Below are 13,074 nucleotides of genomic sequence, written 5' to 3'. Positions count from 1 at the left end.
ATTATTTAAAATTTTCAAACATTAAGGAATAAAAAAGGGAATAGGTTTTATGATCTAAATCTTATTTATTTCAATAAATCAAACCAATCCAAACCTAATCTCGTTTAAACATATAACAAGCCAATATAATCTAGAAATGCATGAAATAATAAATAAATAAGTAAACCCGAAACAAAAATAACTCAGTTCTTCATATTTTTATCTATTTAGCTTAGCAAAATGATTTAAATTTACAAGGAGCTTGCACTTCAATGTTGTTGTTGTTTTTTTTAAAAAAATAAAAATAAAAAGTTGAAAGTTTAAGTTTTCAAATGAACAAAATTGGCAGGTAAGTCATTGCCAAAAACAAATATATATAAATTGAAACTATTATTTATTTATTTATTATTATTATTATTTTTTGGGTGTAAGCATTATGCTTCTAAATTTGGTAGTAATATAATAGGTGCTTGAAAAATATCATAACACCAATCTAGCAAGATATTATTTGATTTAGCTTTTGTTTTCCGATAATGATTTCTTATTTCAGAAGAAAAATAAAAGAGGAACGTTCAAAATTCTCTATTGTCAAATGCATCTTTGAAAACAAAATCATACGAGAAGTGTTAAAATAAATATTTATAAATATACCTATTTTTTATAAACTTTAATTTTATTTCCACTTTTGAAAATTTTCTTTTTGAAAAATTAAAACCAAATGAAAATTTGAAATTTCATATATATGTTTATTTCTAACAAAAAAAAAAAACTCAAATTTGCTTCATGGTGGTTTGAATTTTCATAAATTATATCACTAAGCTACAAATTACAATATATACATTAATATATATATATATATATATATATATATCTATATATATATTAGAAGCAAAATGTTGACCATTTTAGAAGCATAATCAATCATATGTTTCTGTAGCTGTAATATTGTAATGGTCAAACATGAAGTTATTTACACATAATTATATATAATATTAAAAAAAATTAAAGTACCTATAAATTTAAAAAGTAACTACCAAAAAAATCATATTAAAAAGAGAAAATAAATGAAATAAAGCTATATACTACTACTCATAAATTATTTTGTCCCATAAATTCCTGCGTGCAAGGTGCGCTGTCTTCCTCGCTTTTCATTTCCTCTCTCTCCGCGGAATTCTAGAGAGAGAAAACAAGACCGGAACTCCCATCCTCCCCCTTTCCATCTTCTCTCTGCAACTATTACAGCTTAATTTCAATTTTAGGATTTCATCACAATTTCAGCTCCTCGCTCATCCCCCCCCCCCCTCTCTCTCTCTCCTCTGTGTCTCTCTCTACCCGCAAGTATCAACTGCCACCCCTCTGAGATACGGTGGGTCTTCGACGCCCTCTTTGCCTCCTGATATTGGGTCAATTCGATCAGGTTCGATCTCTTCTTCTCAATATTCGATCTGGGTTTGCTTCTATTTTCCTGAATTATGCTGGTTGATCTGTTTTTCAGATCTATTTTGACTTAAATTTCCCATTTTTTGATTGTGTCTGTATACATATATTTAGCTCGGTCTTTCTGTCATTTAGGGTTTTGGACCTTTGGTTGTGGTTTGTGTTTTATAGCTCGATCATGTACTGTCATTCTGTGGCCGCTTGCATTCGTTGATTCGATTTTTTTTCTTTTTCATATTATTCTTGTGTGCAATTTTGGTTTCATCATATGTGATCGGAATTAGGGTTGTTGGATGTAGTGTTTTGGATTTCTGTTTAATTAGATTTTGATGTGTCTGTAGATTTCTGATGCAAAATGTTATTTCTTTCTTACTTTTATGCTTGCCAATGTTGTCTTTTGATTAGGTTTAAACGGCGGGAAAGATCTAAAGTTCACATATTATTGTTGTAGCATTGCTATTCTTTCAGGTATTGTTTCCTGATCAAATTTTATTTATTTACCTATTTTTGTTTGTCTAAATTTAACTGAAATTTGGATGTATTGAATTTTAAGCTGTTGGAGAAAGGCTAAAACTTTTATGTGGTGAATGATGATACACCTTCATCTGCATGTTTTAGGATATGCCAATTTTTTGGGGGAGATATTTAATTTCTCCCTTCAGTTCATTTAAGAGTGCCCCAAAAGTTTTGTGGCTAACTTTGATTTTTATTTTATTTTCTTACTGTGTGTATTTTTTTCTTTTTAAATTAAAAAAATCATGGTTGAAATTCTCTCATAATATGACTGCTAGAATTTGTCTTATTTGGTTGTTGACCGTAAGCACCTGATTTTGTGGCATAATTGTGTTACCATTGTCTTCCTTGTGGCAGTCCTCGAAATAAAGTGAAGTGTGTTTCAGCTTAATACAATTTTGCATTCAAGTTACAATGAAGAAGGCGTTTGATCAAACGGTCCGGGACATGTAAGTTTGATTTGTTTTCTGAAAGTCCCATATTGAAGTACAATTAGCATGATTGTTTTGGGAAGAAATTTTATTACATTTTTTTTTACTTGTTTCATTATTATTATTAATTTTTGATAAGTATTTGTTTCATTATTGTAGTGCAGGAATATCCAATCTATCATCGTCTTTTTCATTTGTATCATGCTTACATATGTATTAATAAGCTGTTCAGTCGATCTGTAGCATCCTCACAAGTATGACCTTTTCTTTTTTCTTGCAGCAAGAGAGGGGTGAATAAAAAAGTTCTAAAAGTTCCTGGAATAGAGCAGAAGGTAATTTTTTTTATTTTTATTTTTTTATAATGCCAGTAAGCTTTCTGTCCAGTTTGGAATGTACAAGAAAACGTTGTTGCTTGGGATACCATGTTAAACAAATGTATCCACACGTGCACAATGACACATTTGTTATTCTGGAAGAATACAACAGACATTTCCTGTTTTAGAATCTTTTCTGGAGGGTTGGGTGTAAGATTTGGAACAAGTAACTGCATTTTTAATGATTTTTTTTGTCAGAGTACACTTCATAAGGAGGAATTTCTGATTTCCTTTCCTTTCCGTGTCCAATACGTTTATTTGTCAGATACTGAACTAAGACTAACGTGGCTCTGTCCTAGATGTATAGCTGTTATGCTTGTATAATTGTAACAAATGACACCATAAGCTCTACAATATTCATTTTAATTTTAATACATATAAAAAAGTAATTTTAGTATATTTCATTGTTGATTTCAATCGTTTTACTAATGTCTCCAAGTATGAAATGTCTTTATGGGAGTCCCCGTGATAGAAGTTTTGCTCTTTTTCTAAGTGCACTCATTTGAATTTTGGCTGTAAAACTCATCTTTCTTGTATTTCTAAGTTTCTCATATAGCTTTTGGATGTAAAGCCTTATCAAGGGGCGTCAGGGACTAGTTTTCTTATGCAGCAGTTATGGCTTGTGGCCGAAACCTGGTTTATTGGCGTTGACTGCAACATTGATGGAAGTAAAATGGGAAGGCATGGAATGGGTTACTTAATTTATAGAACCCCATTCAAGCATCCAGCAGTAGCATTCAATGCCTAGGGTGAATATGAACAAGCGAATTCCATCTGTACAGTATCAAATGACTGCCCAAGTCTGCTGCTTATTTCTTATTTGGATTAACTTGGTTGTTCAACATAGGAAGAAGTGACCGATCAGGGTGGTTCTTGTGAGCTTATTAGCTCCTCTCTATTAACTCTTGAAATGGTTATTGGATGGTCTGAAATGCAATACCATATGATTGTGAAACAGACCCCAAGGGGTTGGCTCAAGTGGGCAAGTCACTTGGCTTTGGTGCCTCATGAAGCACCAGGTCTAAGGTTCGACTCCTCTTGGGTGCAAACAATTTCTTGGAGGGGGTTTGTCAGTGCCAACTAGGGGGAAAAAAAGATGATTGTGAAACATCTTATTATAAGTACTTTTGGTTCTCTTATTTTTCAGGTTCTTGACGCAACTAGTAATGAACCCTGGGGTCCTCACGGATCACATCTTGCTGATATTGCACAGGCTAGCAGAAACTAGTAAGCTGAAATAACTCTTTCACAAAATACTTCCACACATCCCCCCCCCCCCCCCCCCCCCCCCCCCCCCCCTCCTCCCCCCCTTCTCCCCTCTCTAAAAGGGTTCATTTTGAATCATTGATGCAGTCATGAGTATCAGATGATCATGGCAGTTATCTGGAAGCGTATTAATGATACTGGCAAGAATTGGCGTCATGTGTACAAGGTTTGCCTTTTTTATGTTGTATGAAATGCTATTTTTGGAGGATTCTTATGCTAGGTTCCTGGGATTGTTTGAAGTTTCTCTGTCTCTCAAACTATGATCTTTCATGTGATCTATAAGTGTGAAATCATCCCCTTCGTAAAATTCTCTCTCTCGAACTATGATCTTTCATGTGTTCTATTATTGTGAAATCATCCCCTTCATAAAATTCATTCCTACATTTTTTTTAGTTATTAGTGTTTCTCTTTTATTTTATGCTGAGTTTGGCCTTTTGTCTTCATCTCAAGTCTTATTATCTTTTTCTAAGTGCTGATTTCCTTTTCTAGGTTTTGCTTTAACAGTTCAATTGACGAATTCCTTGTACCATGATTCAGGCTTTAACTGTTTTGGAATACTTGGTAGCCCATGGATCAGAGCGTGTCATAGATGAGATCAAGGAGCATGCATACCAAATATCAGTAACCTTTTTTTTTCCTTAAAGCTATATGACACTTGCAATTTTGATTGTGTGTTCTCTGAAACTTTTAATTACCTTTAAGTGGTTTGGTTTGGATTATTATGTTAGTTATTAGAATGTTTCTCTCTTGTTGCAGACATTGTCTGATTTTCAATATATTGACTCCAGTGGAAGGGATCAAGGAAGCAATGTCAGAAAGAAATCTCAAAGTCTTGTAATTCTAGTTAATGATAAAGAAAGGATACAAGAAGTCCGACAAAAAGCTGCTGCTAACAGGGACAAGTGAGTCTGTGCTTTAAAAGTGTTGGCTGAAATAGTTTCATGTTTATTGATTTTGTCAGTTTTGCATGTATCCTCTAATTTGGTTGATACATTTGTTATCATTATCAGCATTAACAATGCTTTACTCCAGCAATTTAAAAGTCATTGAGATATTCCCTCTTTCCAAGTAATTTCATAAAGAGAACTATCTGCTATTACAGTGTGATCTCAGCCTGTAGTCATGTTCTTGTATGTTTTCTTCTATCGTGTGGTAGTCTGGTAGTAAACAAATCTCTCATAATCAGTTCCATCTTTAGCTTTTCATTTTTCTATTGAGACTGAAACCCTCTTATAAGGGAATTCTTTTTTTATTGATCTTATTACGAGGCAATCATTTAAAGTAAGACCATCTTATAAGGAAAGGTTTATTTTCTAATTATTTTATTATTAGGCCATCTTAAAACTCATCTGTATTCTGCCCCTGATTTTTTAATATTTTCTCAGCATTCTCATTTTCTTCTTGTGTTTGTGTATATATATGTGCTTGTTTTTGAATATGTATATATATATATATATTAATTTCAAGGTTCTGAAATTTTAGCTTGTTTTTGTACTTTCTTATTAAATTTCCACTTTGTTTTCTGTATCTGCCTGTTACACGCACTTCAGAGACATTTTTGTATTTGACTTTGGAATTTGATTCTGTTGATGGCATCCTGAAGTTTTCATCTTAAATTTAACCTAAGAAAGCTGCACTTTCCTTTTTCCATTTCTTCCCCATCCCCCAATCCCTGAAAAAGAATATGTCGACCTATTGTACTAAATTTCTTGAAAGTTAGATTGGTTTCATACCATGTTTTGTGCATCATGTCATAATCCAACTGTAAGTTTTTTTTTTTGCATGTGTTTTGAGCTTGCATTTCTGTTTAGTGACTATTTTTTTTTTTAAGATGCAAGAACACTATGTGAATAAATGACTAATATAAATATAATTTTTTATAGACGCCCTTGTATAAAATTTTCCACATGAGGTTTTTGATAGAGTATATATCTCAATTAGGTTTCGCAACACTGCATCAGCCGGTGGTATGTATAGGCCGGGTTCTGGAGGATATGATGATGATCGTTATGGAAGCAGAGATGAAGATCGGAATGGTTATGGGAAAGAAAGAGAATGGGGCAATAGGGATGATGACCGATATGGTAGATATGGTGATGGAGATCGTTATAGCAGAGATTCTGAAGAACGCTATGGTTATAATGATGATATGCGTGGAAGAAGTCAAACCATTGATGATTACCAGTATGGCTCGAGAAGTAGAAGCTCTGATAGAGATAGGGACCGTGCTTATGAAGATGATGGTCAGTATTCATCTAGGTATGTGTACTTCATGTTATATCATTAGAGGTGGTTTACCTTCGTCATGAACTTATTACTAAGAACTGCTAACTTGTTCCTCTAATTTACATGTTTATTTTTAATGAGAAATTATCAGATATAGAAATTCTACAAGTTGGAGGTTTCTTGCAACACGTAAGAAAACCAATGGAACAAAATAAAGAAAGAAAAAGAGAAAGGACATATTGTTTTGCAAAGTCTACTTAGAACTCCATGAAAGAATATTATCACGGGACTAAAACTCTAGCGCTGGTATAGTACTAATAAAATGTTTCGAACAGTGAGAATTATTGATCAATTAACTTGTATATATCTTCGACATGTAAAGCATGATGATTATGCTTTAAGAGGACCTTGATCTTGAAGATGTGGTTAACTGTAGGCTTTTCTTGCTGCAGAGGAAGTGGTGCAAAACCTGATGATCAGTCTCAGGATGGGAGGTAATTGTTCTGATCTGTTTCAGAAAAGTTAGCGTTGATGGATACTTTTCAGCTAAAGTTTTGTAGAAAAAAGGACCATGCACAATTCGTCCATTCCCAACTATAATTTTGCATATTCCTGTTCTGTGGACAGGCGGCTTGAAAGGAAATTTTCTGAACAAAATCTTGGTGGTCCTCCTAGTTATGAAGAAGCTGTAGGTGATGCTCATAGCCCTGTTCGCAATGAAAGGTAATGGTACCACGTATCATATTCTTGCACCCGAAATTCCTGGTTGTTTCGGTTAATTAGTGGTAAGTTTATTATTGCTAGGGATGGAGAAACTTCTGCAGCATCGGCTTCCAAAACATCTTCTCCTACAGCAAACGAAAATCTAAATCAAGCAACAACTACTCCTAGCACTTCTGTGGCTTCAGCTCCTGCTCCTGCTCCTGCTCCTGCTCCTGCAAACAAGGAAGTTGATGGCTTTGATGAATTTGATCCACGTGGTTCATTTTCAGGTAAGAGGACTGTTTATGCTGGAATGCCAACTGTTGTATTTATTTTACTATTATTATTTTGTTGATAATAACTTAACTTCATTACTTCACATTGTGAGATCTCGTTGCGTTTGGTTGGGGAAGAGGGTTGTCTGTTTGTGAGTAGTCATATGAAATTTCTTCTTTCATGTATTTATTTTTCATTTTTTCCTAGTTCTTTCATTTATTCATCTGTATCATGGTTTTTTTTTAAAAAAAATTTATTTAGTTATATATACACATACGTGAATTTTTTATTTTATTTTTGACCAATTCCATTTTTCTGGCTCTGTCCATAGATGGTAATTGTTATCACCTGCTATTATAAGGAAAGGGAAAACAGAGTAGAAACCGATTATTACCTTCCTTTTCGTAGGCTCTTTTGGTGCTCGCTCAAATACTTGGAAAATTGAGCAGTATTTGCTGCGACTGGTGAGATTAAAAACTGTTTTTGCCTTTTGTTCTTAGCCCTGACTTCGATACAGTGCCCGGCATGGCATCCTTAAAATAAAAATGGGCACGTGTGTTTTGGCCAGTGTCTTACATGGTTATCTATTAGTTCCACTGCGTCAGATATGGATTACAATCTTGCAAATAAAGTTTTTATTTATGGTAGGTTTGTAAGTTGGATGATGCAAGAGATATTTAATTATATGTGCTGTGACATTTTAACTTATATTTAATATGATACAGTAAAGAGAGAATTGTATCCTACATTGGGTTTAGGTGTTATATAAAGAAATCTTCATTGTAGTTCTTTTTCGTTTTTTTTTGTTTGTTTGTTTTTTTTTTTTTTTTTTTTTTTTTTTCTGTTTTTGTCATTAAATGAAGCGTCTGTTTGCTAGACTCGTAACATTATGCTGAGGTTTTTTTTGGCCATTGTCTGAGAGGCTCTACGAAAATGAATTCTGCTAATTATGTTGGGAAATGTATTATCCTCGTCCAATTTTAACTCACGTGTAACATTGACTTTGCAGTTTTGACCGAGCAACAGTTAGCAGTCCACCCACTAGTACATTTGAGCTAGGAGGATGTTATTTATTTATTTTTTTTGGTCATAAGGAGGTTTAGGTGGTTATATATATATATATATATATGAATTCTAATTAAGATTAGCAGGATTTAGAACTTGAGGAACCTTAATATCATGTTCATATGGAACGTGGAGCTTCCCTTGCTATAGCCAGCCTAGGAGGCCAGCTATGTGCCCAAATCCCCTCTCCCCTTTCCCCTCTGCATCATTTTTGAAGGCTTCTCATCTCACATGGGTCCACCCGGCATCCTCCATCTCCATTATTTGCCATGCGTCAGTAGATTTCTTAAAAATACTATTCATTGCAACTTTTTTCCCCCTTTTCAATTTAAATCACCGATTGAATTAAAATAGGATGGTTAGTAACATCAATTCAAGATAAAATTTGATACCCTTGATGTACTAGTTAGCTTTGTAATCAGTTATGATGATACGATGCACAGGGTTACTGCTTATCACTTATAGCAAGATAGTTTCTTGCTTTTGAGATGATTTCTGATGTCATCTTCTTACGTCTCTTTTCTCATTTTCTAAGCTTGCCACAGAGCTCCAAGTTGCTGTGTTACCTCTTTAGTCAACATCTATCGTGTGAAATCGTATCTTAGTACTTTGATTAGGTGATACTGTGATAGTGTTGAACTTCTGTACTAATCATGCACGGTGATTGGCAACATTTTGGAAAACAGTTGTGGAGGAGCCAGGACTTGGGGGGCTGGGGTTGTTCTCTTACTGCTCTTTGTACATCCATCATAATTGAACACTCATACTTTGACTTCTGCCTTGGTCAGCTGGCCCAACTACCTCAAATGGTGCTGAGATGGACTTGCTTGGTTCTCTGTCAGAATCATTTTCTTCCAACTCATTGGCTATTATACCAGTTACATCTGCAACCACAACTTCCGAAGCTGATGCTGCTCCAAGCTTTGGATCTGGACCAACATTTTTAGCAACCCCATCAGTATCCACTGTCTCAAATCAGGTGAGCATGATGTTGTTGATGTAGGGATTTTCAAAATCCAATTTCCTTAAATTGAGTTAATAAGAAAAACATTATGTGCTTTACTGCAGGGAGCTTTTTGTTCTCTTCAAAAATGAAGCTTTCCATGTACAATAATACTTTGATTGCAGTGTCAGCAGCTCTTGTCCAACTTTAATATTGATCTCTAAGGGCCCATTTTTGTGTCCCCAGAATTGGAATTCTTCCATTTTTATCTCATAGAATTTTTAAATGCTATGTTCGGTTGCATGGAATTGGTGCCTTGAAATTGGAATTGGAGAAAAATTATTTTTAAGTTTGAACTAATTTTTCTGCAATTCCAATTCCAAGGCATCAATTCCATGCAACCGAACATAACATAAATGAATTTAATTGTACCATCAATAAATGGAATACAGCACACTGGAAGTTGAAACAAAGTGATTTAATGAATCCCAAAAGTAATGTCCTGTACATGCAAGGAGAATTGCTAAGTTCAAATTTTCGTAATAAGTAAATTATATTCTAACTTAAATGCTGTTTAAAAATATTATCAAGTGATTCCATTTCTATTGGATGCCCGAATCTGTACTGATGGGTTGCGTCATAGACCAAAATGGGGCATCTGAATGCTTTAAGCTATTATGGATAATTTTCATAGTTATAGTCATTTTAAAACTGAAATCTCAATGATATTTCTTGCTTAATCTCTATGATAGGAGATGTTATTCTTACCCTCCTCTTTCTCAAATTTTTACTTGTAATCATAAGTAGATTATATTTTCTGGGGTATAAATATTTCTTCTGTGCAGCCTTTCGAAGATCCATTTGGCGATGGTCCTTTCAAAGCTATTCCTTCTTCAAATGGTGTTTCAGCACAACCACAGAATGTTGGTGCCGTGTCTTCCTTTCTTCCTGGCACAAATCAAAGTTTTGAAACACCCCAACCGGTTGCTCAAAAGGTGGACACAGTCAATAATATTAACTTTGGAGAGACACTTTCTGGTGTAACGTACACCTCATCCGATGTCTCCATTGTTCAAGCTCCTTCAACAAACCCACAATTTTCACCTCAAGATTTGTCAGTTTACGACCAGAACACTGATATTTTGGCAGATATTCTCCCACCTTCTGGACCTTCCTCAGCCTCACAGTCCAGTTTTCCTGCTCCAACTGGCCAACCTGTGTCATATGGGTTTCATGCTCCAACTGGCCAGCCTGCATCACAGCCGGGTTTTCCTGCTCCAACCGGACAACCTGCATCACAGATGGGTTTTTCAGCTCAAAATGCGCAACCTTTGTCCCTGGCTGGTTTTCCAGCTCAATCTGGCCAAGCTGTATCTCAGAGTGGCTTTCCTCCTCAAACCGGTCATCCTGCATCAATGGCAGGTTTTACACCTCTAACTGGCCAACCTCCACCGCAGGCGGGTTTTCCAGCTCAAAACGGCCAACCTTCATCCCTGACAGGTTTTCCCAGTCAAGTTGGTCCTGCATCACAGACTGGTTTTCCCACCCTCAATGGCCAACCTACACAGCCAAGTGCTAGTTCCTATGGGAGCTTCCACCCACAGTCTGGTTCTACAGCTCCAGTTGCTCCACACATGGCTTATCAAACTCCAGCTGGACCAGCTATGCAGCAGAACCCTGCGAATATCTTTCCACAGTCAGGGTTTGCATCCACAGCAGGTTCACAGGCTCTTCAAACTCCCACTAGACCAGTTTCACAGAATAACAGTGAGTTTCTGGGTAACTTACTTCCACAAGCACAACCTACCACTTCTATGGCAACACAGCCAGCTCCCTCGGCTTCAGCAGGAGCACTCGCTATAGTTCCTCAACCAGAGAAGAACAAGTTTGAGACAAAGTCTACAGTTTGGGCTGATACTCTGAGCAGAGGACTAGTAGATTTGAATATATCTGGAGGTGAGTCCTCATGGCTCTCGACTTGGGCTTTTTGACTTTTTTTTTTGGAAATGTTTAATGGGTCTCTTTTATAGTTTGATTCTGCGTTTACCGTGGGATTTACATTTCTTATTTCTTCATATGCAGCTAAAATAAATCCATTGTCGGATATTGGAATTGATTTTGATGCCATAAATCGGAAGGAGAAGAGGATGGAAAAACCTTCTGCAGCTCCTGTGACATCTACTATTAACATGGGTAAAGCTATGGGATCTGGTTCTGGGATCGGCCGAGCTGGTGCAGGTGCCCTGAGGGCACCGCCAAACGCTATGATGGGTTCTGGTATAGGCATGGGTATGGGCGGTGGACCTGGTGCAGGCATGGGCATGGGACCTGGTGCTGGCATGGGCATGGGCGGCGGACCTGGTGCAGGCATGGGTATGGGCATGGGCGGCGGACCTGGTGCGGGCATGGCCATGGGTGGCGGACCTGGTTTAGGCATGGGCATGGGAGGCGGACCTGGTTTAGGCATGGGCATGGGAGGCTATGGAGGGGTAAATCAACCAATGGGTATGGGAATTGGAATGAACATGCCTGTGAACAATGGCATGGGAATGAACATGGGTATGGGGCAAGGCGTTCGAATGCAGCAACCAACTGGATTCCCTCCTGGATCTACTATGGCTGGTGGTTATAATCCCATGATGGGAACGGGTGGTTATGCTCAACAACCATATGGTGGTGGCTATCGATAAGATAGGGTCATGTCCTTGCACTAGAATTGGGAAAGGTAGCTTGTCGTGTCACGAGGTAAAGAAATTGGTCCGTGCTTCTGGTGTTACTTTAAAATCCCTCGGTGATGCACAGTTCCTGGTCTTGTCTCTATTCGATGCTTTTTTCCGATCATCAGCTGCAATTTTCTGGAAAGTGGCTTGTAGCTTTGTGTATTCATTCTCCTGATTTGTTTACTGTTGCTGTGTCCTCGACCCCATGGTCTCACTGTTGTGAATTTGTATACCATTGAGGACAACCTATCTCGGTTGTCTTTTTTCTTATTTTTATATAAATCTTTTTGCGAGTTGTACGAGATTTAAAGCTTGGTAAGCCTACATTGTGAACAATAAATCGGTTTATTCCATTTTTCTACAATTAAATTGTCCGTGTTTCATGTAAGGAATCAGATATCCAGTTCTTCAACACCTGTTAATTAAATTTTTTTTTTTTTTTTTGGGTGTATATACATTTTTTAAGTGTCATTCGATCATGCAGTCAAATTCATTCTCTTTGTCAGTTTATAAGCTTTGATGTGCAATTCTCAATTCAGATTTTATCAATGATTCAAATATCGGTCTCTGCTCATTATGTCATTAACTTCTCCCTCGATCTAGGGTTTGCTGGTTGCCCGTTATCAGCTGGCGAAGGTTTTGTGCATAAACTGTTAGGGCATGGACGAATACGAGTAGTTTTGAGTTTGGACATATTTTACTCTCATCATAAATTGATGTATCTTTCTTCATTGCATAGGAAAATTATCAAGCCAGTTTACAAATGAGGGTATTCGTTCCCTCAACTCTTTATTGGTGTATGAGAACTGAACCTAAGAACTAAACCAAACTTGTTTTTGTGAATTTGGCAAACCATCAAGTTCTTTATTCCTGAAACCAACTTCACATTTTAGTTTTGGACTCGTAACTTCTACTTGACCTTTATATGCATCTTTCTTCAAATTGTTTTTATTTCGCCAAAGAAAATGTTCGTTCATTGAACAATGATTGGTGGACAAGGTAGATAGTCTTGACCAAGTTCTATTCTCCCTCTTTTAAACCAAGTTAATCAAAATAAGTAGGGATGACAATTTGCCCCGCAGGGACAGGTATTTGTCTCGTTTATAACGGTTTTGGAAGACCATTTAACTTATTTAAGCGGA

At 36.4% G+C, this 13,074-nt stretch overlaps 1 protein-coding gene across 2 annotated transcripts; it reads left to right on the top strand.

The window, feature by feature from the left end:
* Nucleotides 1–1,084: 1,084 nt before the first annotated feature.
* Nucleotides 1,085–12,320, top strand: LOC132300968 (clathrin interactor EPSIN 3-like). 2 transcript variants are annotated; one of them, XM_059798272.1, is made up of 15 exons: nucleotides 1,085–1,396; nucleotides 1,822–1,884; nucleotides 2,287–2,378; nucleotides 2,641–2,692; nucleotides 3,882–3,961; nucleotides 4,088–4,166; nucleotides 4,538–4,621; nucleotides 4,757–4,902; nucleotides 5,942–6,259; nucleotides 6,679–6,720; nucleotides 6,854–6,949; nucleotides 7,031–7,218; nucleotides 9,058–9,248; nucleotides 10,058–11,168; nucleotides 11,295–12,320. In XM_059798272.1, the coding sequence occupies exons 3-15, from the start codon at nucleotides 2,344–2,346 to the stop codon at nucleotides 11,900–11,902; spliced, it is 3,030 nt and encodes a 1,009-aa protein (XP_059654255.1). In that variant the 5' UTR covers nucleotides 1,085–1,396; nucleotides 1,822–1,884; nucleotides 2,287–2,343; the 3' UTR covers nucleotides 11,903–12,320. The 2 variants fall into 2 exon arrangements, with proteins under 2 accessions (XP_059654255.1, XP_059654260.1); XM_059798277.1 differs by lacking the exons at nucleotides 1,085–1,396; nucleotides 1,822–1,884; nucleotides 2,287–2,378; ... (1 more) ...; nucleotides 3,882–3,961; nucleotides 4,088–4,166 and having other exon boundaries at nucleotides 6,663–6,720.
* Nucleotides 12,321–13,074: the final 754 nt, after the last annotated feature.

The sequence above is a fragment of the Cornus florida genome, unplaced genomic scaffold, assembly GCF_030987335.1.
Source record: "Cornus florida cultivar Cherokee Brave unplaced genomic scaffold, ASM3098733v1 CherokeeBrave_3.0.0_Hap2_Chr01, whole genome shotgun sequence".
NCBI classification, from domain to species: Eukaryota; Viridiplantae; Streptophyta; class Magnoliopsida; order Cornales; family Cornaceae; genus Cornus; species Cornus florida.
Note: the sequence above shows the minus strand (reverse complement) of the source record. Positions and strands in the feature narration are given on the sequence as shown.

Excerpts from the sequence above, each read along its gene's own strand:
- LOC132300968 (XM_059798272.1), top strand. The coding sequence starts at position 2,344 with ATGAAGAAGGCGTTTGATCAAACGGTCCGGGACAT. Across the intron at positions 2,379-2,640 it reads GATCAAACGGTCCGGGACAT|CAAGAGAGGGGTGAATAAAA; the intron begins GTAAGTTTGATT and ends TTTTTCTTGCAG. Across the intron at positions 6,721-6,853 it reads GATCAGTCTCAGGATGGGAG|GCGGCTTGAAAGGAAATTTT; the intron begins GTAATTGTTCTG and ends TTCTGTGGACAG.